This window comes from Aplidium turbinatum, chromosome 5, assembly GCF_918807975.1.
Source record: "Aplidium turbinatum chromosome 5, kaAplTurb1.1, whole genome shotgun sequence".
NCBI lineage: Eukaryota > Metazoa > Chordata > Ascidiacea > Aplousobranchia > Polyclinidae > Aplidium > Aplidium turbinatum.
This window is the reverse complement of record NC_137476.1, coordinates 37,018,662-37,041,600: the sequence shown is the minus strand read 5'-3', so window position 1 is coordinate 37,041,600 and position 22,939 is coordinate 37,018,662. Positions and strand designations below refer to the sequence as shown.

At 38.1% G+C, this 22,939-nt stretch overlaps 1 protein-coding gene across 1 annotated transcript in view; it reads right to left on the bottom strand.

The window, feature by feature from the left end:
* LOC145771234 (uncharacterized) overlaps window positions 1-22,939 on the bottom strand; it is a 194,556-nt gene that overhangs the window by 26,888 nt on the left and 144,729 nt on the right. The window contains exons 4-7 of the mRNA XM_082582969.1: window positions 20,722-20,781; window positions 18,669-18,806; window positions 6,999-7,150; window positions 5,876-6,014 (exon numbers count right to left, since the gene is read on the bottom strand). Of these exons, the coding sequence (XP_082439095.1) occupies window positions 5,876-6,014; window positions 6,999-7,150; window positions 18,669-18,806; window positions 20,722-20,781 (489 nt within the window). The remainder of the gene's footprint in view (window positions 1-5,875; window positions 6,015-6,998; window positions 7,151-18,668; window positions 18,807-20,721; window positions 20,782-22,939) is intronic.

The following is a 22,939-nucleotide window of genomic DNA, read 5'->3' as shown; positions in this document are numbered from 1 at the left end:
TATCAACATTTAATTAATAACATAATTAACATTAACATTTATAACACTAAAGATGAAGACAGTATAGTTTCCGAAACGTTTGTTTGCTGAACATGAGTTTGGTATCTACATTTTGGGCTCTTTATTTTTTGATTAGATTGACCAGGCGTTCCAACCATTTTGCTCCTAAGATCTTGTCTTGTTTGGTCATTTATGTTTTGTTCACGACTAAACGGAACGAAAGTAGGGCAATGTGATGAACAGCAAGAGCAGCAAATTAACGTGTCTAATTTGACCGTACTAAAGACATAGCTTTGGAGTGACACTTCAAAACAGCTTTACCTTGGATTAAAAAAACAGTAAAGTGTATAATATTTCGCTTTCTGCATCCATGGCCTACTTGAGATACGGCCTTATATGTCGCATTTTAGAGGCAAAAATTAAGAGGCTGATTGATGCATTTCGCTTTCCAAACAAACATGTGTTTTATAACCCTTCAAACGTTAATATTTGTTGAGGGAGGCATTTGCTGAATATTTCCACAACAAAAAAATGTGCAATATTGCTTCAACGATATAACAATTCAAAGATCTTGGTTCAACTCGCACCAAAGTTATTGTGTCCTTAGATAACACTTTCAAGTACAAGTTCTAAATATTGTCCCTCCCTCTCTTTGTCGAGATAGGATGGAAAATGCCACAAACGACCAAGCCAATCAGTTTTCATAATGTTTATCCAAAAATCCTACATTGTTAATTTTTTGATACATCTTTGCACTGTAAACCAAAACATCAAAAGCACAAGCAATGATTTCGCATTGAAATGAATCGCTGTGTGTGTTCTGCGCAAGCACCAAGATCACACGTATTGGGTTAATCGTTTAGCATGCACTCGACGACGAGAGAGGATTAACCTTAATTGGGAGAGAAAATGATTACAGTTTGCTATTTCTAAATGTTTGCAGTTGCAGCAGCAAAGTTGTGTTGTGAAGAGTGAACTAAATTAGCATATATCACTTTTAGTTTTGCTGAACTTAGTGAGCATATAACTTATAGTCTTTGCTTACTTTAATAGCCTACAGAACAAGTTTAATGATAGTCAAAAAGGAAGGTTTATCATTTGTTTTACATAGCTAAGAAATAGGAATTCAAGTTTAACATATTACAATTTAAGTTTGCTGGAGTTGCTAGTTAGTTTTTTCTAGTTGGTTAATTGAGAGATGCAGAATACTGTTGAACTTTCAGAGCTTGTTCATTTCACAATAACACATTAAATAATTCCTATCAAGTCTTCTTCTGATAATGTCATAGCATAATAGCCTATAGCTTATTCTGTAGAAAGTATGGAAGACAGTTATGTTATGGTATGTACTGTACACTACTGCAGTGTATTTCAAGATGATCATTTGATTGCACAAGTCTTGCAGAGAGTGAAAGATGACAAACAGTTTGAAATATTGGCGGATGCATAATTTATAGGCTGACATTCTGCAAATTGCATTTATTTTTTTATTTTTTAGCTACTGAAGTAATACAATATAGCATTTAACTTAGATATCAAATGGTAAATAAATGTGTTGTTTTCGGATGCAAGTCTTGTTATGACACAGGCGAAAATGTTGCATCGTTTCGTTTTCCTTTTAAAAAGGACGATTTACTAGCCAAATGGATTCAGTTTGTTAATCGTGCTGATTGGTCCCCATCTTCCAATTCTGTTATTTGCTGCAAACATTTTGAGGATAAACTTATAAGCAATGGAAAAAGGAAAACACTGATTTGGTCTTTAAACCCTATACCTTCTATTCATTCACCCAGTTCTCTCAAAAGGCCTTCAACATTATACACTCCTACAGAATTACGAAAACCACCAAAAGTTCGTGTCTTCCAAAAAGATCAGCTTGATAGTTTTGAGAAGAAAGATGTTATCAGTGATTTTTCTGACTTATCAGAACAAAATTGTCCAACAAATTACTCCTGTTACAAAACGAAGAGTTGCATTATTTATTATCGTCTCGTTTTCGATGAAGTCAATGATTTTCCAGTTGTGCGCGAAGCGATCAAAATTGACAGTGATCTGCATGTTAAACTCCAAGTTATTGGCAACCCTGTCCCATTGCCAACATGGTTTAAACAAGGTCGAAATGCAAAACTAACCAGCATTTCAATGTTACAAAATTTCCCAAATTATCTACAAACTTTGCAAGAAGGCGGAGATGGTGATTTATTACTAGAAATGCAAAGAAGACAACATTACAAGCCAAAAGGTCGACCTCCGTACTCTTCCGAAATGATACGATTTGCACTTCTGTTACGCTACACATCGCCTCAAGCATACAAGGTTTTATTGCAAAAACTTCCACTTCCATCCATGGCATTATTGGCAAAACTAAAATCAGGAAACGTGGATGCACTAAAAGCAGCTAAGTTGCTTCAAGACAAAGGTGCCATATCGAAGGACATAATACTAATGGCGGATGAGATGTATGTGCAGAAATGCGTCCAATATTCAGGCGGATCTTATGTTGGTGCAGATATGGACGAAAACTTGTATAAAGGAGTTGTAGTTTTCATGGTGCAGGGGTTGAAGCAGACGGTCCCCATTGTTGTGAAAGCTGCCCCAGAGGTAACTGTAAACGGAAAATGGTTGGCATCCGAATTGTCTGATTGCATAGAATCCCTTGGAAAAGTTGGGTTCAACGTTCGTGGAGTTGTCACTGATAACCACTCTGCCAATGTGTCAGCGTTTAATCATCTATCCAAAATGATTCCTTCAGATGTTGCTTTCACCATCCAACATCCTTGCAACCCAACGAAGACGTATTTATTTTTTGACAACGTCCACTTGTTGAAAAATATCCGCAATAATCTCCTAAATGTTCAAAAATTTGTTTTTCCAGCTTTCTCATTTGACCTTAAAGGTGAAGTTATAGCATCAACCGAAAGTGGGTACATAAGGTGGAGAGACTTTCGAGAAATCTTTGAAGAAGATGAAAAACAAAAAGCAAATTTGCGAAAGGCACCAAAACTCACTCACAGCTCACTTCATCCAGGCAATAACAAACAAAACGTTGGGTATGCACTTGCCATTTTTCACGAGACAACAATAGCTGCCTGTAAAAGCTATTTTCCATCCCGAAAGGATGTTGCTGCGTTTCTGTCGCTATTCAATAGATGGTGGACGATAGTAAATAGCAAACAGCGATATCATTCAAACAAACTTGGAAACGCCATAATTGAAGGCGATGGCAAAGTCGATTTTCTTCTTTCCATGGCTGATTGGTTTGAAAACTGGGTTTGCACTGCAGGCTCTACATTTTGCCTTTCTAAGCAGACCAGTTCCGCTTTGATCTGTACTCTACGTGCACAAGCACATCTCATCAAAGATTTGTTGGATGAAAATTACGAGTTTGTTCTTACAGCTAGATTGCAAAGTGATCCTATAGAAAGAAGGTTTTCACAATATCGACAAATGAACGGGGGACATTTTCTTGTCAGTTTCAACGAAGTTTCCAACTCTGAAAAACATTTACTTTGCCGATCACTCATCAAAGAAGATATCAACTTTTGGCAAGAACCAGAGCTGATCAACAATCCTCCATTAAATTTCGAACCGCTGGAAAGCTTACTGCTTGAAAACTCGGTCGAACTTGCGGAAGCTAGTCTCACAAAAGAAAGTGAAGAGATTTCTTTCTTTATTGCTGGTTACATAACCAAGAAGATTAAAGAAAAAAGCAGCTGCCAATCCTGTTTTCACTCATCTTCAGGCAGTTATGAAGATAATAACACCTATTTTAATTTACTGTCACGTGGTGGCCTTACAGTGCCATCTGCAGCATTAGCACAATATGTCTCTCACTGCTTTGCTGTTTTGGACTCAACTGACTCTTTTCTTCAACAATGTCCAAGCATACCGATTCGTGCTGCTGCCCAGTTTATTTTGCGTACCCAATGCAACAATGCTTGTTTTACCTGCGCTGCTCACTCTACTTGGGGCAATCAGTTCGCACAAAAAATCGTAATCAACATATTTTTTAACAACAAACAAAAAATTGTTAATAGTTCTATCAGAAAAGAAGCTGTAATAGCATTTAAAAAGCGGCAAAGAACGAAAGACTTATAAATGTGAGGCGGTGGGATAGCGCAGCGGGTAAGGCGCTCGCTTTCCAATTATGCAATCCTGGTTCGACTCCCGGCTTATGCTGGTTGTTGACAAACACCGCTCACCTCTACACCCAGGGTGTAATAAATTGGGTGGGCGTAGTTGCTGAAGTAAAAGCGGCCGAGAGAAATGAACTGGCCACCCTACTCTCGTTAGTACTGAGGGCTTAGTATACTGAGAACCTTATCTTCTCATCTCCCGATGTTTGGATTCAAGTGTGGGACTCACTCACCTTTACCTTTTTTTATTGTTTGTCTCATCTCGTGTTATTTTCCTGTTCAAATAAGAGCGGTTGGGGCAATATATATGACGAATCCCCCTATTAAAGCCTTTAATCGTAGTTTTCCAATTGATTTTGATATCTTCCGAATTGGTACCATTTGATAGATTATGTCAACCATGCATAGATAATAATGATTTGTGAAAGTGGCGAAAAGCGTATTACACAAGAAGGATGCAACCTTCTGACTTGGAATGAGCAGAACTAGAAATATTCAGTCATTAACAAGTGTTGTCTGTTCTAAAAAGAGATGCTTTAATATCCATTTTGGCCATTGAGTATTATTCTATATGTCAGTGTTCATTTCATTGCGAAATCATCGTTTGTGCTTTTGATGTTTTGGTTTACAGTGCAAAGATGTATCAAAAAATTAACAATGTAGGATTTTTGGATAAACATTATGAAAACTGATTGGCTTGGTCGTTTGTGGCATTTTCCATCCTATCTCGACAAAGAGAGAGAGGGACAATATTTAGAACTTGTACTTGAAAGTGTTATCTAAGGACACAATAACTTTGGTGCGAATCGAACCAAGATCTTTGAATTGTTATATCGTTGAAGCAATATTGCACATTTTTTTGTTGTGGAAATATTCAGCAAATGCCTCCCTCAACAAATATTAACGTTTGAAGGGTTATAAAACACATGTTTGTTTGGAAAGCGAAATGCATCAATCAGCCTCTTAATTTTTGCCTCTAAAATGCGACATATAAGGCCGTATCTCAAGTAGGCCATGCTGCATCCCATCGCTTCATCCAATGAGGCTATAAGCCGAGTAGAACTATTCCAAGTAAAACCGTCAACTGTTGCATTTAATTAGCTAAATCGTTTTTTTATTAGTGTCAAACCTAATTTGACGTTAACAGAGGTGAGTTTTCATCGCGATTGATCAAACTTGGTTTTAACCAGGACAACTTGTTTTGGCTGTGATGAGATTAATTTGTGGAAATTGTATATCAACAAGTTTTAAAATTTATTGTTTCATTTGAACACGACATTCTTCGGTTATATGTGATTTCAAAATTGCATCTAATCTGATACGTTTTGTGCGTTGCCGTGTTAAAGGCAACGTGGTCAACAAATACGAAATGCCGAGAATCGTTCCGCGAAAAATTGTTTTGAATAAAATACAACAAAACTTTGTTGTTTTACACAATTAGAATAAATTTAAATCTAACTTTGAAATTGTTTAGCTTACTATGACCTACGGGAATTACAAAGTGTGGTATAAAACTTATCTGCATTGCCGTGCGTATGAAAATGGGGAAATGTTTACCCATAAAAGTAACGTAATTTTGATTTAGTAGATAATCTTAAAAACATTTAGATGAACTGTTTTTCTAAATTGACATCAGTTGAGTTGATGTTGTTGATATTTTGTTTCCTGTATTTGAACTGTACGTCGGTGATCTCAACATCATCGCAAAAATGTTTCCTTTAATAATGAAACTATCTCACCAGTTTCTCCACATGCACAATAGCCGTCCCTACGTGACGTAGCTCCTCCCCAGTATATCTGTGCTGATCCATCACGTGACAACCAGGCAGCGTATGTTGGGTTGTATTGTTGAAACAACAGAGAAGCATGGCATCGATACTGAAAGACAACACACATGACGTAGTTAGCTCTTTTACCACATTACGTTAAATTGATAAGGAACATGGTAAGTCAGAAAAAGTTAAGATGAAAACAAACTTTTGAAAAAAATGAATTAAACATCAGTGTTAAAAATCATTTTTTAACAACTGTTTATACTTTGCAATAGAAACTTACGTTTCATTGTCCAATTAAAAAATTGTAACTTTTTTAACTTAACAACGTAAAATTGGTGAAGCTTACTCGCAGATCTTGCATAGCTAATCATTAGTACAAGTGCAGGCTTACCACACATTTTTTGACCTATCATAGGCCTACTTTCGTATTTGCAGTGGAGTAGAAATGTGTTAGCATGGTTGAAGGTTGATGCAGCCGCGAAAAAAATGTTTTACCGTTCACAAACATTTGTTTTGCCCACTCCTATGAAAAAGTTCTATGATTTTTACCAATTGTCAGTAAATGGTTTCAAAACAAATTTTGTTCAATAAAAATGAACTGATGCAGAAAAATCAAAAAATTTTTGATGTGAACTTTAGTAACCTATAACCAAGTAAATAATAATTAACAAAGCGAATAACATACACAATAAAGCTTATGAAGTCACATATGGTATTAGGGTTGAACTTTCGCTTTCACTTTCATCAGATAAAGGTTGAAACTTGTTTTTTTAGCAACTAGTGCTAGCTATAACTACTGCTACTGCTATTTACTACTACAAATTACTGCTACTACAACACTGCAACTAATAAGCAATTACTGCTAGCTACATATAAAGATTGCAACTACTGCTAAAAAAGTTTAATATTTCTTATTAATGCTCAAACTTATTAATATTCAAACCGATTAATGCCATTAAGTTAATATTGATGCAGATTTAAATAAATGTTAAACATTTATTGCGTTTCTTCATTGTTAGTTCTGTGGTTCAGACTTCAAGTTTTGATGTGAAAAGAAATATCGCAGTTGCAATGTCGAGCTACCCACCTTGATGAATTGTCTGCAGCTCTGTGATTGTTCGATCAAAGCAATCACTTGAGGTAATCCGACGTCATATTTAATTTTCCGTTTGTAGCATCTATGGGGTTGGCACTTGGCAACACTAATCTCATTCGTACTGTCGTGTGAGATGATGGTCTCTGAAATGTAAGAACGTCATATTATGGGAACGTTGTGGTTTCGTCACATAACAACACTCAGTGTGTTTAACGACTGTGTATTATTTCTATATATTTGTTAGATCAAAAGCGAGCATTAAATCCAGGCCTTACAGACAAAATAGATGGAAAGTTTTCGTGAAAAATCTTTTTGAGACTCAGGATGTTTCATTTTGGATTAAACCGAAATAAACAAAAATGCAATAATTCACTTTATTTTAGCTGCAAAAACAAACACACGCTTGCGTTTGGACACAAAATGTAGATTTGTATTATTTTGCAATCACGATGGCTTTAAAGACATACTAAATGAAATTTTCAAACGGGAATTAAGCATTAAAATGCGTAAGCTGAACAGTTAAGAATACATTTCAAAAAAAAATTACCGAAAAAAAATTGTTTTCAATGGCGCTGGCAAGGCCCAAACTCCAATGTTTCTATCATTTTTTTTCAAAATGACCAAAAAGTGCAAACACAGCTCGAGAATACGTCACAAAAGATAACAATAACAAAAGCCACGTTACCACATCTGATGTTTCAACATCAGATCTGAGGTTTTGAGCAAACTGTCTGATGTTTTGACGTTGAAATCTGATGTTTTGATGTACATACATACATAGCCTACAGTTAAATCGCCGACAGTAACAACTGTTGCATGATCAGCTGATTGCTCGTTTTTTGTTACGTAGACCAGTGTTTCTCAAAGTGGGCGAAATCGCCCCCCTGGAGGCGATTTCGAGCGTCATCATCATCATCATCATCGGTCATGCCTGAATAAGGCGTCGGCTACAGTGAGTCTCCACAACGATCGATTGTCCATACTTCTAATTAGGTTTTCAAAATTTTGGTTTGTCCATGTTGAAAGATTTTTGAAGATTTCCAAACGTGGACGTCCCCGGTGCCTCTGACCAGGAAATCGCCCCATCATTGCCGAGTGTTCAATTCCGCGTTTGCGGTAGACATGCCCGATAAATGTCATTTGCCCTTTTTTGATGGTTTTGATGAGGACGCCAGGGGTGCACCCAGAGCGTCTCCACACTTTTTCGTTAGAGATTTTATCCATCCAGTTAATTCCCATCATTCTACGAATGAACCAAATTTCAGCACTGTTGATCTTCTTCTCTATCTTCGGGCATACAGTCTAGGATTCACAGCCATATAGCAGAACTGACCAAATGTACACATGTAAAATTCTTATTCTAGTGTTTAGAGAGATTGAATTAGATTTCAGAATTTTGTCCATTTTGATGAAAGCTTGTTTGGATTGTGCAATTCTCGATTTTACGTCGCTCCAGCATCGACCATTCGAAGTGACCATAGAACCCAGATAGTTGAAACTATTTACTTGTGAGACTGTTGTATTTTGTATTTTGATAGTGCATACTGGAGTTATTTCTTTTGATGAGATGGTCATGCAGAAGGTTTTTGTTGCGTTCAAATTAAGTCCAAGGTTCTCACTTTGCTTAATGACTATGTTGAGTAAATTAGGTCTTCTATGTTGGTAAACTATGTTGGTACAGGTCTTCCCTGTGTTCTATCGACCTCTCAGCAAGTGTTCTTATTAGGAATGTGGCGTTTCTAGTTCCTTTGTCTTTCACAAATCCGCACTGCACATCTGAGATTTCGGGATTGATGCATCTGCGTAGTCGATGGAGTAAAGCAGTCAGAAAAATTTTGGTGATATGACTCATTAGACTGATTGTGCGGTGTAGTTCGCAATCAATCGCCCCGGGTTTCTTCGGTAATGTGATGACGATCGATTGTAATAGGTCCTCCGGAATTTTTCCGCTGTCATAAATCTCATTCGCGATTTCAGTCAACTTTTTTATTCCAAAATCGTCTAAAATCTTAAGGGTTTCTGTATGCACAGCGTCAGGACCTGGAGCTTTTTTCAATTTGGCTTTCTTTATAGCGTGACGTATTTCACTTTCTAGAATCGGTGGTCCATCCATCTCTTTCGATATCGCAAGTTTGTTTCCACGAGCATCGTCGAACAAGTCTCTGATATATTCAGCCCATCTCTCGAGGATTTCATCCTTTTCCAGCAAGATGTTACCGTTCTTGGCTTTGATGCAGCCTGTGCAGGAGTGCACAGAGTTCTTTTGCATCTTCTTCACTTGGGTGTGAGCAATGGATGGTCTACGCTCAATCTCGTCACACTGTTGATTCCACCATCGTTCTTTCAGTTGCTTACATCGAGTTTTGATTTCCTTATTTAATGAGTTGAAATTTTTCAGATCTTTCTTCGATTCTCTTCTCTTATCCATGAGCTTTAGAACTTCGTCGGTCATCCATACTTGATTGGCAGCTTTTGCTTTGTGCGGTATAACTGCTTTGGCCGATTCTGTGATGGCGGTACGAAGAGCTGTCCATTTTGAAGACAAGTCGTCAGAGCTTTCTTTATTCATAGTTGAGTCACACAGGGCAGCGTACCTGTTCTTGACCTCTACATTGTAGTCGGATTGTAATTGGGAGTTTGACAATAACTGCTCGTAGTCTAATTTTGGAGAGTTTTGTTGTTTGTTTATTGAGTTCTTGCCTAGTTTTACCCGGAGCGTGGCTACCACGGGGTTGTGGTCGCTGTTACAATCTGCGCCCGGGAGCGCTCGACAGTTCGAGATAGCGCTTCTGAAACGCTTGTTTATAGTGACATAGTCAATTTGATTTTTGATATTGCCTGCGGGGCTTTTCCATGTCCAAAGTCTTCTCGGGTGATTACGGAACCATGTGTTCATTACAGTCTGTTCGTTCGCATTGCACCAATTTTCCCAGGTTTCGCCAGGTTCATTCATGATACCAAGGCCATACGGCCCGATAACATCTCCGTATCGTCCTTCGCCTACTTTGGCATTCATATCGCCCATAACGATCGTAATTTCTCGTTTTTTACAATGTTGTTTGGCGGTGTCTAGTTGGCGATAAAATTCTTCAAGAACTTTCGGTTCTGCTGATGATGTTGGTGCATACACCTGTATAATTGATAGATTGAAGGGCTTTGCATTTAATTTAACGAGTAAGATACGGTCAGAAAGTGCCCAGTATCCCGCAATGCACTTTGCTATTGCTTGGTCAATGATCATACCAATTCCGTACATGGCCTTGTTACCGCCGGAATGAATGATGGTGTATCCATCCCGAATGCTCTTACCAGCTCCTTTCCAACGCATTTCACTTATTCCCATAATGGAAATACCCATGCGCTTCTGTTCTTGGAGTAGGTTTTCTAATCGTCCAGGTTTTGCGAGGGTTCTGACATTCCACGTTGCTATTTTGATTCTTTGGTCGGTGCGGGAAGTCGCTGAATGACGATTGGGTGACGCCTTGCTCCGTGCACGTCGGTCCCTACCGGCTGAGACACTTCCAGCATTTGACACCTGAAGTATCTTCACAGCTTTAGTGTTCAATCTTTTGTTGTGTGTCATCATAGTTTTCTTGGAAGAGTAGTAAAGACGGTAGGCTTCCGTTACTTTCCGTCTTGAGGTTTGCAGCTGGTCGGTTGTCTTAGCGCCTCGAGTCCCGCCCTCAGAGCCAAGCTGCTAGCTCTACTAGAAAGTGTAAATAACCTTCTAGATTTTACGCACATAGAAACAAGGGAGACGTTCCTTGTGGCAGCCAGTTTGTAAACGGTCAAAATACACTCTTATATGAATTGGCGTGCGCTACCATTCAAAGAGATTGTTGACAGATTAGTCGCTGACAACCCGACACTAGATTTACCGCTAGTCGTGGTGCTATACGCGCCAGAGAAACCGTTGACATAGAGTTCTTCCGCTTCCTCACGCCGCTCTAGTCTTCACGTACTGAGAGGTTACTTCTCTCTTAACGGCTTCCCAGTTTATGAGAGAACCGCACCCCTCACCTAGTTTAGCAAGTCAGTCGAGACCAGTATCCAGGGTATGCCACGTTGGTGTACGCTACCAACTACGAGGAGGCATAGGTGAGAGTTGCAGCACCGCCGAAAACCATAGCCCATGTCATCCACCATCGCAAGTCATGCGCAGAGTGTATCGTATGAGTGCGAAAAGGTGCGACTGATGATAGGACAAGGTGCTAGTTCGGCGACTGCATACCAGATACCACTGCATACCAGATACCACTGCATACATGTTTTTTCCTTCGAGCGTCAGGGGGCGAAAAAGTCAAAGGGGCGATCGGGGGGCGAAAACACTCGAAGGGGGCAAATTTATCAAACCACCAATAACAGTCCAACGCGCTAATAACAGTTCAACGCACAAACCGCATTTACTGCAAATAAATGAATCCAACTTGACCGACAATGTATTGCTGCTGCTTGCTGCTGCTTGGATATGTGCGTTTTGTTCATAATATGAAAACAAGAAGAAATGATTTTTGCCCTCAGTCTTCCTGCAGATATTCGGGCATCAAGCATCTTTAATGCACTGAGAAGCTTCTACGAAGAGAAAGGGGTTCCAATGAAGAATATTCTACAATGCGCAATAGGGTGGGCCGTTTTTGACTTTTTTTCGAAATTCAAAAACGGCTAGTCATAAAAAGTGGCACATGCATGAAAAAATTACGTGTGCAAAATTTCATCAGTTTGGGGGTGCATCTTCTGCCCCCGCAGGGGGGTCAAACTTTCAATTTTTTGAAAAAAAATGGGAAATTTCACTTTCCGTTTTAACATAATTTTTTTTATAATTTTTCTACTGGCTAGTTATAAATTGTATGTGGGATGTACCCAGAACTTTCATATGTAAAGGCATGTTCGAAGCTTAAGGTTTACTGCCCCCGCATCGACGACCAAAATGCTGAATTTTCACCAATTTGAAATGCTATTTTGTCATTGCTCAATAAACAAACTTGTTGCAAAAGGGCGAGATCGTGTTAACGCTGTACGCTCATTTATGTTCTGTCCATTAACTTTGCAGGATGATACGAACTGACAAACTATAAGACGTAGTCTTGCTTAAATTAAAAACAATAGTAGGCTACGTTTGATCAGTTGCAGCTATAAAACGCAATCCTATAATTTACTTCAGAATAAAAGCAATATGATTTGCAGGTTCCATGAATGGAATGTACTGTACAGTTCCACGTGAATTGTTATCATGATTTTGTTTACACAAATTTGTCATTTACAAACCATTAAACGCTCACTTGATAGGCTACTACAGAACCACATACAAGAGTAAACTTTGTTTGACAGCAATGTAACGATAAAAAAGAACTTGTGTTAACAAAAAAAAAAACGAAATTGTGTCAAAAATACAACAAACAACAAGGTCTTTTAGCCAGTTCCCCAGATTTTGCTCAAATTTAGTTCTGGCTGAAGTCTAATGAATCATAAAATCTTGTTTCGACTAGAACCTAGGAATTTTTTTTCTTGATTGTAATATTGATTTAATGTAGGCTACCCATCTCTTTCAACGCTGTCCACCAGATGTGATGAGCATCTGTTGTGTGTGGCAGAGAAAACGTAGAAAACAACTGTTGTGAAGGCATCTTTGTTTTGATGTGCTCTTTTATCACATTGCTGTCAACACCACGCATCGCTGGGGGTTCCGTAACTGGAATATTTTGCCAGTCTATCATCTCAAAGTAACGTTCGGAACTGAACTGCAATATTGACAAGGTAAGTTTTTGCTGAAGAGTGCTGGGAGGTGATAATATTCTTGAATTGAAAATTCTTCTCCATCCTAGTTTCCTTACATACTCTTTGGTATAACATATGATTGCAATCAGAATGTTTTCAGAATGGGCATAAAACGCATTCCTCTATATTACTTTGTTGAGGATATTGCGAGCTTTATTCGATAGCTTCTGAGCAGAGTGTAGAATTTTAAAGAAATGTTTTTGGCCATTAGTGAAATTGCTTTCCTTTTTATGGCAAACCATACTAGAATATAAACATTCATAATATAGTCCACTCGTTCCGCACCAATACAGCTGACGCGTTAGATGCAACATATAAACGTAGAATTCTGTTGGCTGTGTTCAACCATCTTGAGTGGTTTATCATACCTGGACTCCTTTATGCGAAATGAATTGATATATCTCCACTTTTCACTACTCTGTGCATGTGTAGAAAATATTTTTGGTCAGTGCTGAGGTCATTTTCATCAACTTCAATCTCTGGCGCCGGAAATGCTTTATATTTTACAACATCTACTTGTGTGACAGTGGCTATAGCTGCTTTGTAATGGGCCCAGTGAAGCTATCATGTCTGCTAGTATTGCCATATCTTTTATAAGATGCCTAAGAGGCAATTCATTACTATGGAGTAGGCATATTAACCATTAAAGTGGATTTTGGAAATGATCTTCCAGGAGCTTTATCACGACGCCTTTTTGACCTGTGATTATTGCGGTTCCATCGCATCCAATTGCCATTACATTATCGTAGCTAATTTTATTGGATCCAAGATATTCAAGAATCCCGGTAGCTATTGACACATTAGATCAGTTGGCTGCAGTAAAATGACCAATGAAATGAGAACTTGGCTCCTCAAGTAAAGTATTGTGCTCTTCAACTGCGAAATGTTTTCGAAGTCGCCCAGCAATTTCATTTTGTTTGATGGTTTAATCTTTTCGGCCATCAAAATATATGCTTTGCAAAGTTATGCACATGATAGGCCTACTTTCCATTTGAGTTGTAAACCTCATTTTTTCCTCGCTCTTCTCACTTTGCTTTTATCTATGACTGATTGAGATTCGCTATACGTTACAACTCCAGCATCTTGTAGAAATGATGAAGCAATAAGTGCTGCAGACCTATCTGAAATACCAGTACGATCGCATGATTCAGCAAATACTACTAAACTGGAAGTAACCTTGCTTTTTCTGGGGTTTTCCGAGGCAAAACTGGGTTGATGATCAAAATCTTCGCAGCGTTCTTCATTGGATGACAAAGTTTCTGAGCTTGAATAAGAAGTTAAAGGTGTTTTAACCAAAGTGCTACTTGTGCCTGCTCCTGGGTCTTCACGTAAAGAACGGAATTCTTCTGATCTTGCGACTCTCCTCTGAAAACGATTAAAATAAGATTTTGTGGCCGATTTATCATGTTTATCAATCACCATTATGCGAGTTGTTCTTTGATCAAGAAGGAATTGTTGTGCTGTAACAGGGACACGATTTTTCTGCGGGCAAGTACATTGCAGAAAATTGGAACACTCAGGCTACAACAACCGATTTCAAATATTTTTGCTTTGCAGATTCTTTCATTTGGTCCAAATTTTGCTGAAATTTAGGCCCACCTCTAGAATTTGACTTCAAAAGGTTATTTTTTATTTTTTGTAACTTTTTATCATAAATATGTACTGATGTTCGTATCTCATTCGTATCATCCTGCAAAGTTAATGGACAGAACATAAATGAGCGTACAGCGTTAACACCATCTCGCCCTTTTGCAACAAGTTTGTTTATTGAGCAATGACAAAATAGCATCTCAAATTGGTGAAAATTCAACATTTTGGTCGTCGATGCGGGGGCAGTAAACCTTATGCTTCGAACATGCCTTTACATAATATGAAAGTTCTGGGTACATCCCACTTACAATTTATAACTAGCCAGTAGAAAAATTACAAAAAAAATTATGTTAAAACGGAAAGTGAAATTTCCCATTTTTTTTCAAAAAATTGAAAGTTTGACCCCCCTGCGGGGGCAGAAGATGCACCCCCAAACTGATGAAATTTTGCACAAGTAATTTTTTCATGCATGTGCCACTTTTTATGACTAGCCGTTTTTGAATTTCGAAAAAAAGTCAAAAACGGCCCACCCTAATGCGCAACTGACGGTGCTCTGGCAATGGTTGGAAAGCATCGAGGGTTCATTGCACTGATGAAAAGAGCAATTCATGGACTTATTGCAATACATTGTGTAATAATTATTGTTGTGTTGTGCATGCCGTATGTTGTGCATGCATGAATTACACTGTAATTCACCGTCAGCATTTGGTTGCCCGGAATCTCAGTCCTGAACTGCATGAATCACTGAATATTGTGATAAAATGCGACAACAAGATAAAAGCGCAGGTCAAAATGTCTTAACTCAGTTTCCCAATTTGAGCGAGAATGTTATAACACAAGAACAACGGAAAACATACTGCTCACATTTAGACATGCTTCATAAAGACATGAAACTTCGCTTTCCAGATCTCGTGGACCTCCATGTTCCAAACTGGGTGGTAGGCTACAACCATTTTCTACCGAACCTACAGACATACTGTAGAAGTGGAACTTCAAGAGCAGTTCATTGATATGCAAACAGATTATGAGTCAAGAGTGAAATTCAGAAATGATCGATACGATTTGTTTTGGTGCCAGGTTTCTGGCAAATATTAGCTTCTCTGGAAAGAAGCTAGAATGTGGATTTTGTCGTTTCCTACTTCATATATGAATGAAAAAGGGTTTTCGGCTGTGACATTGATGCTTTCAAAGCAAAAAAATCGCTCGCTAGTTCATTAAACGGGTGATCTTCAACTCTATCTTACGAAGATGTCGCCAAACATTTCAAACCTTTGTAAAAGTCGCCAAGCTTATCCATCCCATTGAACATTATCATGTTACTGTCAATTTCGTTGATTAAATTCCCAAAACTAAATTTGTTTATCACTCTATTATCAATGTTTATTTTACTTGACAGAATTAGGGGGGAGAAATTTTATTTCAATAACGAAAAGGGGGCGATGGACTAAAAAAGTTTGAGAAACACTGAGGTAGACTGTACAGTACAGTCGCACGCTTCGCTGCTCAGGCCCATTCTGGCTTTGAAAGCTCTGACAAAAGTACGCGCGGAGTGCTGATCAGACCGCAATGGGGCAAAATTTTATTGAAAATCGTTTTATGGTAGCAAGTTAAACACAAAGAACGTGGAAAATCGCCAAGTCAGGTTTTTCCTTAAGTATCCCTTTAAGGCTATTGCGTTGTTGCATAAACCCAACTGAACTTTTTAGCTTTGACGCTTTTGCGAAAATTATTTGATTTGAAGTTTTGATTGTGAACAAAGTAAAGCTTATTCATGTTTTCATCAAATAGTTTTAGCCAGTGATACCGGCGTATTTTTTTACTTGTTTTTCAGAACTTTTTGAGGATCCTGTGAAAACTAAATAAGCTGTTAAGATTATTGTGATAGTAACTGTTTCATTTTCTGACGCATAATAGGGATAACTTTTGATGCTATCAATCTGTTATTGAGGGTATTTACCGTATTTTAGACGATTGCTTGATTTAGAATAACACAAGGGAACACAATTTTTGTTGACTTTGATCTAACAATTGTTTTTGACTAACTTTTGGGCGCTGAATCCAAAAATGACATCAGTTTTTCTCTATCACGTCAAGTTTTTGAGCTAGGCACCCACCACTTTGACTCATAACCCACAAAAAGTACAACATTTGAGACATCTGCGTTTATTGTATAAAACGTTTTAAGAACTACAAGCAATCGAAAGTAACTCCATGGTTTTCAAATAAACATTTGTACCGCAATATTTTGTTCCTTAAAACGGATAGTGCTTGTGCAAGACAAATAAAGAGCGAGTTTTAGGGCAAAAATTTACGCTTGTAGCTTTTCCTGGCATGTTCAAGCTATGGGCAGTCTCGCTTAATACTCCAACAATAGTCAGCCAGCATATGCAAGTTCCATCTTCCCCGATGTCTTTCCTCCATCACCTTCAGATCTTGGTGGAATCTTTCTCCTTGCTCATCGCTGACCGCACCAAGGTTTTCCGGGAAATTAGCAAGATGGCTATGCAAAAAATGGATCTTGATGCTCATGTTGCAGCCGAGTTCTTTGTAGCTTTCCAATAGCTTCTGAACAATTTCGATATAATTCTCTGCCTGTGTATTCCCAATAAATCCCTTGACAAAGTTTTTAAATGATATCCACGCATTTTCTTCCAACTCTGACATTGAACCACTGAAACGTTCATCTTTGATGAGTTGCCGAATTTGTGATCCATCAAATACACCAGTCTTAGTTTTTTGTATTGACAGGCCAGGAAAAGCCAAAACGAGGGAATTGAAACAGCTGCTTTCGGTTGACAATGCTTTAACGAATTGCTTCATTAGGCCGAGCTTTATATGCAGAGGTGGGAAAATAATTTTCTCTGTCAACAAGTGGCTTATGTAAAATATTGGGATCACCAGGTTTAAGGTCAAATTTCGGTCACAAAGCTACTGTCACTTCGAAAGTACGGTAAAAACGCACTTTCTTTCGATCGAAAGTATGATACCTTTGCTCTTATTCCAAGTAATTTTTTCTCATTTAGTCTGGATGCTAAGAGTTTCGAAGCTTTTTTTCCTAGTTCCAAATCTCGTGCCAAATCATTCTACTCATGTTGATAGAATACTCCACGTTCTGAATCATCTTCATCATTAGGCCTGCCATCACTAAAACATTCATCATGATCCAAATCTTCGAGCGTAGGTGTTTGAACGATAACTGGAACTGGGATTTCAACTGAATGAGGCACTGGACGTATAGCTGATGGAAGACTTGGATACTCAATTTTACGTTTGTTTTTCTTTTTATAGCCTATACCCTGAAGTTTGCACCAAGCAAAAGTAACAGTCTGTGTAACGATCTTTAGGCTCTCGCCAAACCATGAGTATTAAAAAAAACTTTTCGAAAAGAACCTTTCTGCAGGGTTCTTTTCGAAACAAGTTTCGAAAAAGAACCCTAGAGGCTTAGGGTTCTTTTGGCAAGCAAAGGGTTCTTTTTGCAATAAAGAACCTTTTTTGTTAAAAGAACCCTAAGCCTAGGGTTTTTCTCGAAAAAAGAACCCTAAACGAACCTTTTTCATTTACAGTGTAGGCTATACCGAATGCCAATTTTTCACGTCTTCCCTTGGTCTACATCCGCAAACTCTCGATACATTGCTTGCATGCCTTGTGGGGTGCCCAAGACTTATCTTGATCACCATGTTTTATTTTAAAATATGCAAAGTAGGTTTGTTTGACAAATGCACTGACGTCTTTTTTTTGGCTAGGAATAGTAAAACTGCCACAAATATAGCAAAAGGAATCCGGGCTATTTAGACACTGACGACGAAAAACAGCAGACGCATTCGCAGACAAGATAGTATTCTAACAAACAAACATGTAGTAGCCTATACATACATGGTTGAAAGTGGAAAGTAACTAACTTCAATTTTACCATTCTAATCTAGTTTCGTTGGATGCTTGCATCCTCCAACCAAAAAAGGGGGAAATATCATGGACCTAAATCGATGCCTGTGCCTTTTTTGCTTAATAATTCAGTTGACCCTCCTTGTATATAACCTACTGTATGATTAGGCCTAGCTTGTGCATTCCTATTACGTATGGAAAAGCAATAGGCTACAGTTAAACTCGTGAAAAGTTGCATATTTTGGATGTATGCTGTAGAGCAAAAACTTGACGTGATAGAAGAAAAATGGCGGCATTTTTGAAATCAGCACACCGGAATTAGCCTAAATCAAGTGCAAAATCAAAGTCAACAAAAAATTTTTTCAAAATTGTTCCCCAGTGTAATATATAGCAATACTTTGTTTAGCATCTTACCTGTGGTTGTTCCAGCGAAGTTGCAATGAACATAAAACGGCGTCACGATTGAACTGTCAGGTGATATCAAGTAGACTCCTGATTGGTCAGATGTTCCATTGATGTAGTCACATGACTTTGGTGGCAACGATGCTTCAACCATAAATTAAATATTAGTCTATTATAGACGAGAATGCTTATAGTGCTGAAATCATCAGTTAAATGTCTGGAGAGCCACTTTGTTTCGGTCTTATATTAAGCCACTCGTCTACAACGGGAGATAACGTTTGTAGTGCTGAAAACATTAGTTAGAGGTAAGTTGAATTTGTAGATAATGAAGCATATGTTATATGTTGATGGAGGTATAAACTTTTGTAGCACAAATCAAGTAAACGCAGGAAGCATCTTTGAAATACGTCTAACCCAAACAATTATGCTCACTGTAGCACAGTGTTTCTCAAACTTTTTTTGTCCATCGCCCCTTTTTCGTTATTGAAATAAAACTTCGCCCCCTAATTCTGTCAAGTAAAACAAACATTGATAATAGAGTGATAGACAAATGTAGTTTTGGGAATTTTTACAAAGGTTTGAAATGTTTGGCGACATCTTCGTAAGATAGAGTCGAAGATCACCCGTTTATGAACTAGCAAGCGTTTCTTTGCTTTGAAATCATCAATGCCACAGCCGAAAACCCCTTTTCAACCATACAGTAGGAAACGACAAAATCCACATTCTAGCTTCTTTCCAGAGAAGCTCATATTTGCCAGAAACCTAGCACCAAAACAAATCGCATTGATCATTTCTGAATTTCACTCTTGACTCATCATCTGTTTGCATATCAATGAACTGCTCTTGAAGTTCCACTTCTACAGTTTGTCTGTAGGTTCGGTAGAAAATGGTTGTACCACCCAGTTTGGAACATGGAGGTCCACGAGATCTGGAAAGCGAAGTTTCATGTCTTTATGAAGCATGTCTAAATGTGAGCAGTATTTTTGCCGTTGTTCTTCTGTAATAACACTCTCGCTCAAATTGGGAAACTGAGTTAAGACATTTTGACCTGCGCTTTTATCTTTCTTGTTGACGCATTTTATCACAATATTCAGTGATTCATGCAGTTCAGGACAGAGCTTACGGGCAACTAAATGCTGACGATGAATTACACAATGTATTGCAATAAGTCCAGGAATTGCTCTTTTCATCAGTGCAATAAACCCTCGATGCTTTCAAACCATTGCCAGAGCACCATCAGTTGCGCATTGTAGAATATTCTTCAGTGGAATCCCCTTCTCTTCGTAGAAGTTTTTCACTGCATCAAAGATGCTTGGTGCCTGAATGTCTGTAGGAAGACTGAGCGCAAAAGTCATTTCTTCTTGTTTTCTACATTGTCGGTCAAGGTGGAATCATCTATTTGCAGTAAATTGTTTGCGCGTTGGACTGTTGTTACCGCGTTGGACTGTTATTGGTAGTTTGATAAATTCGCCCCCTTCGAGTGTTTTCGCCCCCCGATCGCCCCCCTGGCGCTCAAAATCGCCCCCAGGGGGGCGATTTCACCAACTTTGAGAAACGCTTCTCTACTACATAAACTATTCAGTTGCGTGTCTTACAATGCAGATTAATTTATTTTCATGCAAATTAGTTCAAATTTATAACTTACAAGCAAAAATTAAATTTTGATCAACCAGGCTAAACCATCATTAATTTTCTTTGAGGTTTATTTATAAAAAACTATTTTTAATAGAGCTTACCCTGTTTCAATAAGTTTAAATAGAAACGATTTGAAATGCAGCCTACTGTAAATGATCTAAATAGATTTTTAGCTTCTGTATATTAAATTAAACCGACTCGGGTGAAAACGTATACTCATATATTTGTAGTACACAAAAGTAACGTAAATAAAAACTGGCTGGTTTTTCGAAGCGTAAGCTATGTGAGATTTTAAGATACTTAATTTCAATTCTGAGTTATTTTCGTAGACCATTTACAACAAAGATTTACACCGCAATTCTTGATTAATTGAAGTTAGGTAGTTTTGTTTTGAAAATGGGTTATTGTAATATTGCTTTTACAAATATTTATTTACATTGAAATTCTTCTAATTGGTTTTCAAGCTTTCGTAATCTTTCGCTGACATCTTCTGGAGTTCCTTGCTCTCCCTGAAAAATTTCAATGATTGAAATTACACTGCACTGAGTCCGAACGAACAAAGATTTGAAAACGTGGCCGATTGACAGTGAGCTCTACAAGATAAAGTCACCATCCTACACAGAAAGGTGACAGTGTTTTTGAGAAGACAACTATTTCTTGGTTAGTTTTAATCTTCATCTTCTGAAACATCCCAATGGATATTCTTGGCGGTTAGCAAAGGCCTACTTATACTTACGTGGTTTGCATAGTTTAAAGGGCTTTGAACCGCTGACGGACTGACACAGCGTCAGCTAAACACATCGCCAGTTGAAGGGCTGACACAGTGTCACCTGAACAGCTGACGCATGCCCGGTTACTGAGATTGACAAGGTTTTCTGATCTGTGAATTTATTCCTTCCACTAGGCGACGCTAAACGGGGAGATGTGCTTGAAATGCGTTATTCAAGCGCACACCTCGAGAGTCGAACTAGCTCCTCTTCATCTTGGGGATATACTTCGTGCAAAAAGTTAGATGCTGAATCAACTAAGCTATCGGGCAGATGTACACTATAAAGACTTGAAGTAATGTATCAACTCATTAATACTTATTAGTTTACATGACACAAAATTAAATTTCCGGCCTGAAACATAGGATCACTTGGCAAAAGCATGGATGCGACTAAAAAAGGGACAATACTTTGTAGGCCTATATCGCCTTACAAAATTCAACACTTACTTTTTGTCCTTTGGCCCCGAGAACGCCCTTTATTCCAGTCTTACCGGGACGTCCCTGGGCAATATTGCCATTTGAATGGACAGGTGGTTGACCAACTGACCCACCGTGCCCACCAGCATTGCAAATAAAGGTTGGTTGGCCGGCATAAGTGTTGCCAGTTCCCGATGATTGACACTCATCGTAAGCAAATAGCAAAATAATCAAAAAACTTGCTTTTAAGAAAATAACCATTTTTTTAAAAATTTCTTGCAAACTGCAAATTAAGGTAGTGCAAAATTACTTACCAAATTAAATTACTTTATGTTTGCTGCCTGGATAAGTCTCACAGTGACTGGTTGCTGATGCAGGAGGAAGCGATATCCTCTGCACTCATGGTTTGTTTCTTTAAGAACGATATGTTACCGTAAAGTAACGTTTGATTTTTGTGCATAGACAAAAGTAAATTTCTAAACAATTTTTCTAGTCAAGAACTTAATCTCAATTAACTGTCTCAAGATTGAGCGTTATGGTTGCGTTACATTGCTTAGAAAACACGTGCACAAAACAACGGAAATTTTAACTGCCTCCCACACTTTTGCAACAACGGAAAGGAGGATTTTTTTATCAAGCTTGACTCACGCAACGCAACAGTTTTCCACCTTCACATAAACGTACAATTTGCTTCCTTTATTTTGCAACATCCTTTTATTTGATGGCTTGCTCCAATGTACAGTAGAGATATTATGCTCAGAAAAAACAAACCTACATTGCAGAGCTATGTGCTCTTTTGAATAACTTCAACAACTATCTTGTCGTTAATGGTCGCGTCCAAACTGAAAGGAGTTAGCACATTTCACTTCAACTTAAAAATATCATTAAAAAATTAATACATCAAACACTTGACATAATTTGTCGACTAGGTGTTGAAGTCACTTTCAATATTTCGTTGCTTTTATTTCATTATTTTATCTGACCTAGCACGACAACAAAATTTCCATCACATAAATCTACGGCAAACAGCTGCTGTCAAGATCAAGGCATGAAGGAAAGTTTGCGGTTACCAAATTATGTTGTTTTAGGTCAAACGCATCCTGGAGTAGCCATAAAGCCAGAAGTTGTCTTCGTGCTTTCTGAGTTTGTCGAATATGCATTTGATGACATTTATTGATTACAGGCACAAAAACTTTTGAAATGAAATCTTTTAAAATTTTGTAAGGAAGTGCAAAGTATAGGAATAAAATTGTTGAAAGGGTTGGTCAATCTGATTGTTCAGTTCAGTTTAATTAATTTTACTTCTGGCGAAAAAACAAAAATACACACAACACAATAAACATAACTCATTCGCACAGCAAGGATGGCAGCGAAAGACAAAAAGGTCATCAAAGTCTGCTGCCACCAAAGAAAACTAAAGAACCTAACATGTAGATGCAAAAATCATGTCCAGCAAAGGTAT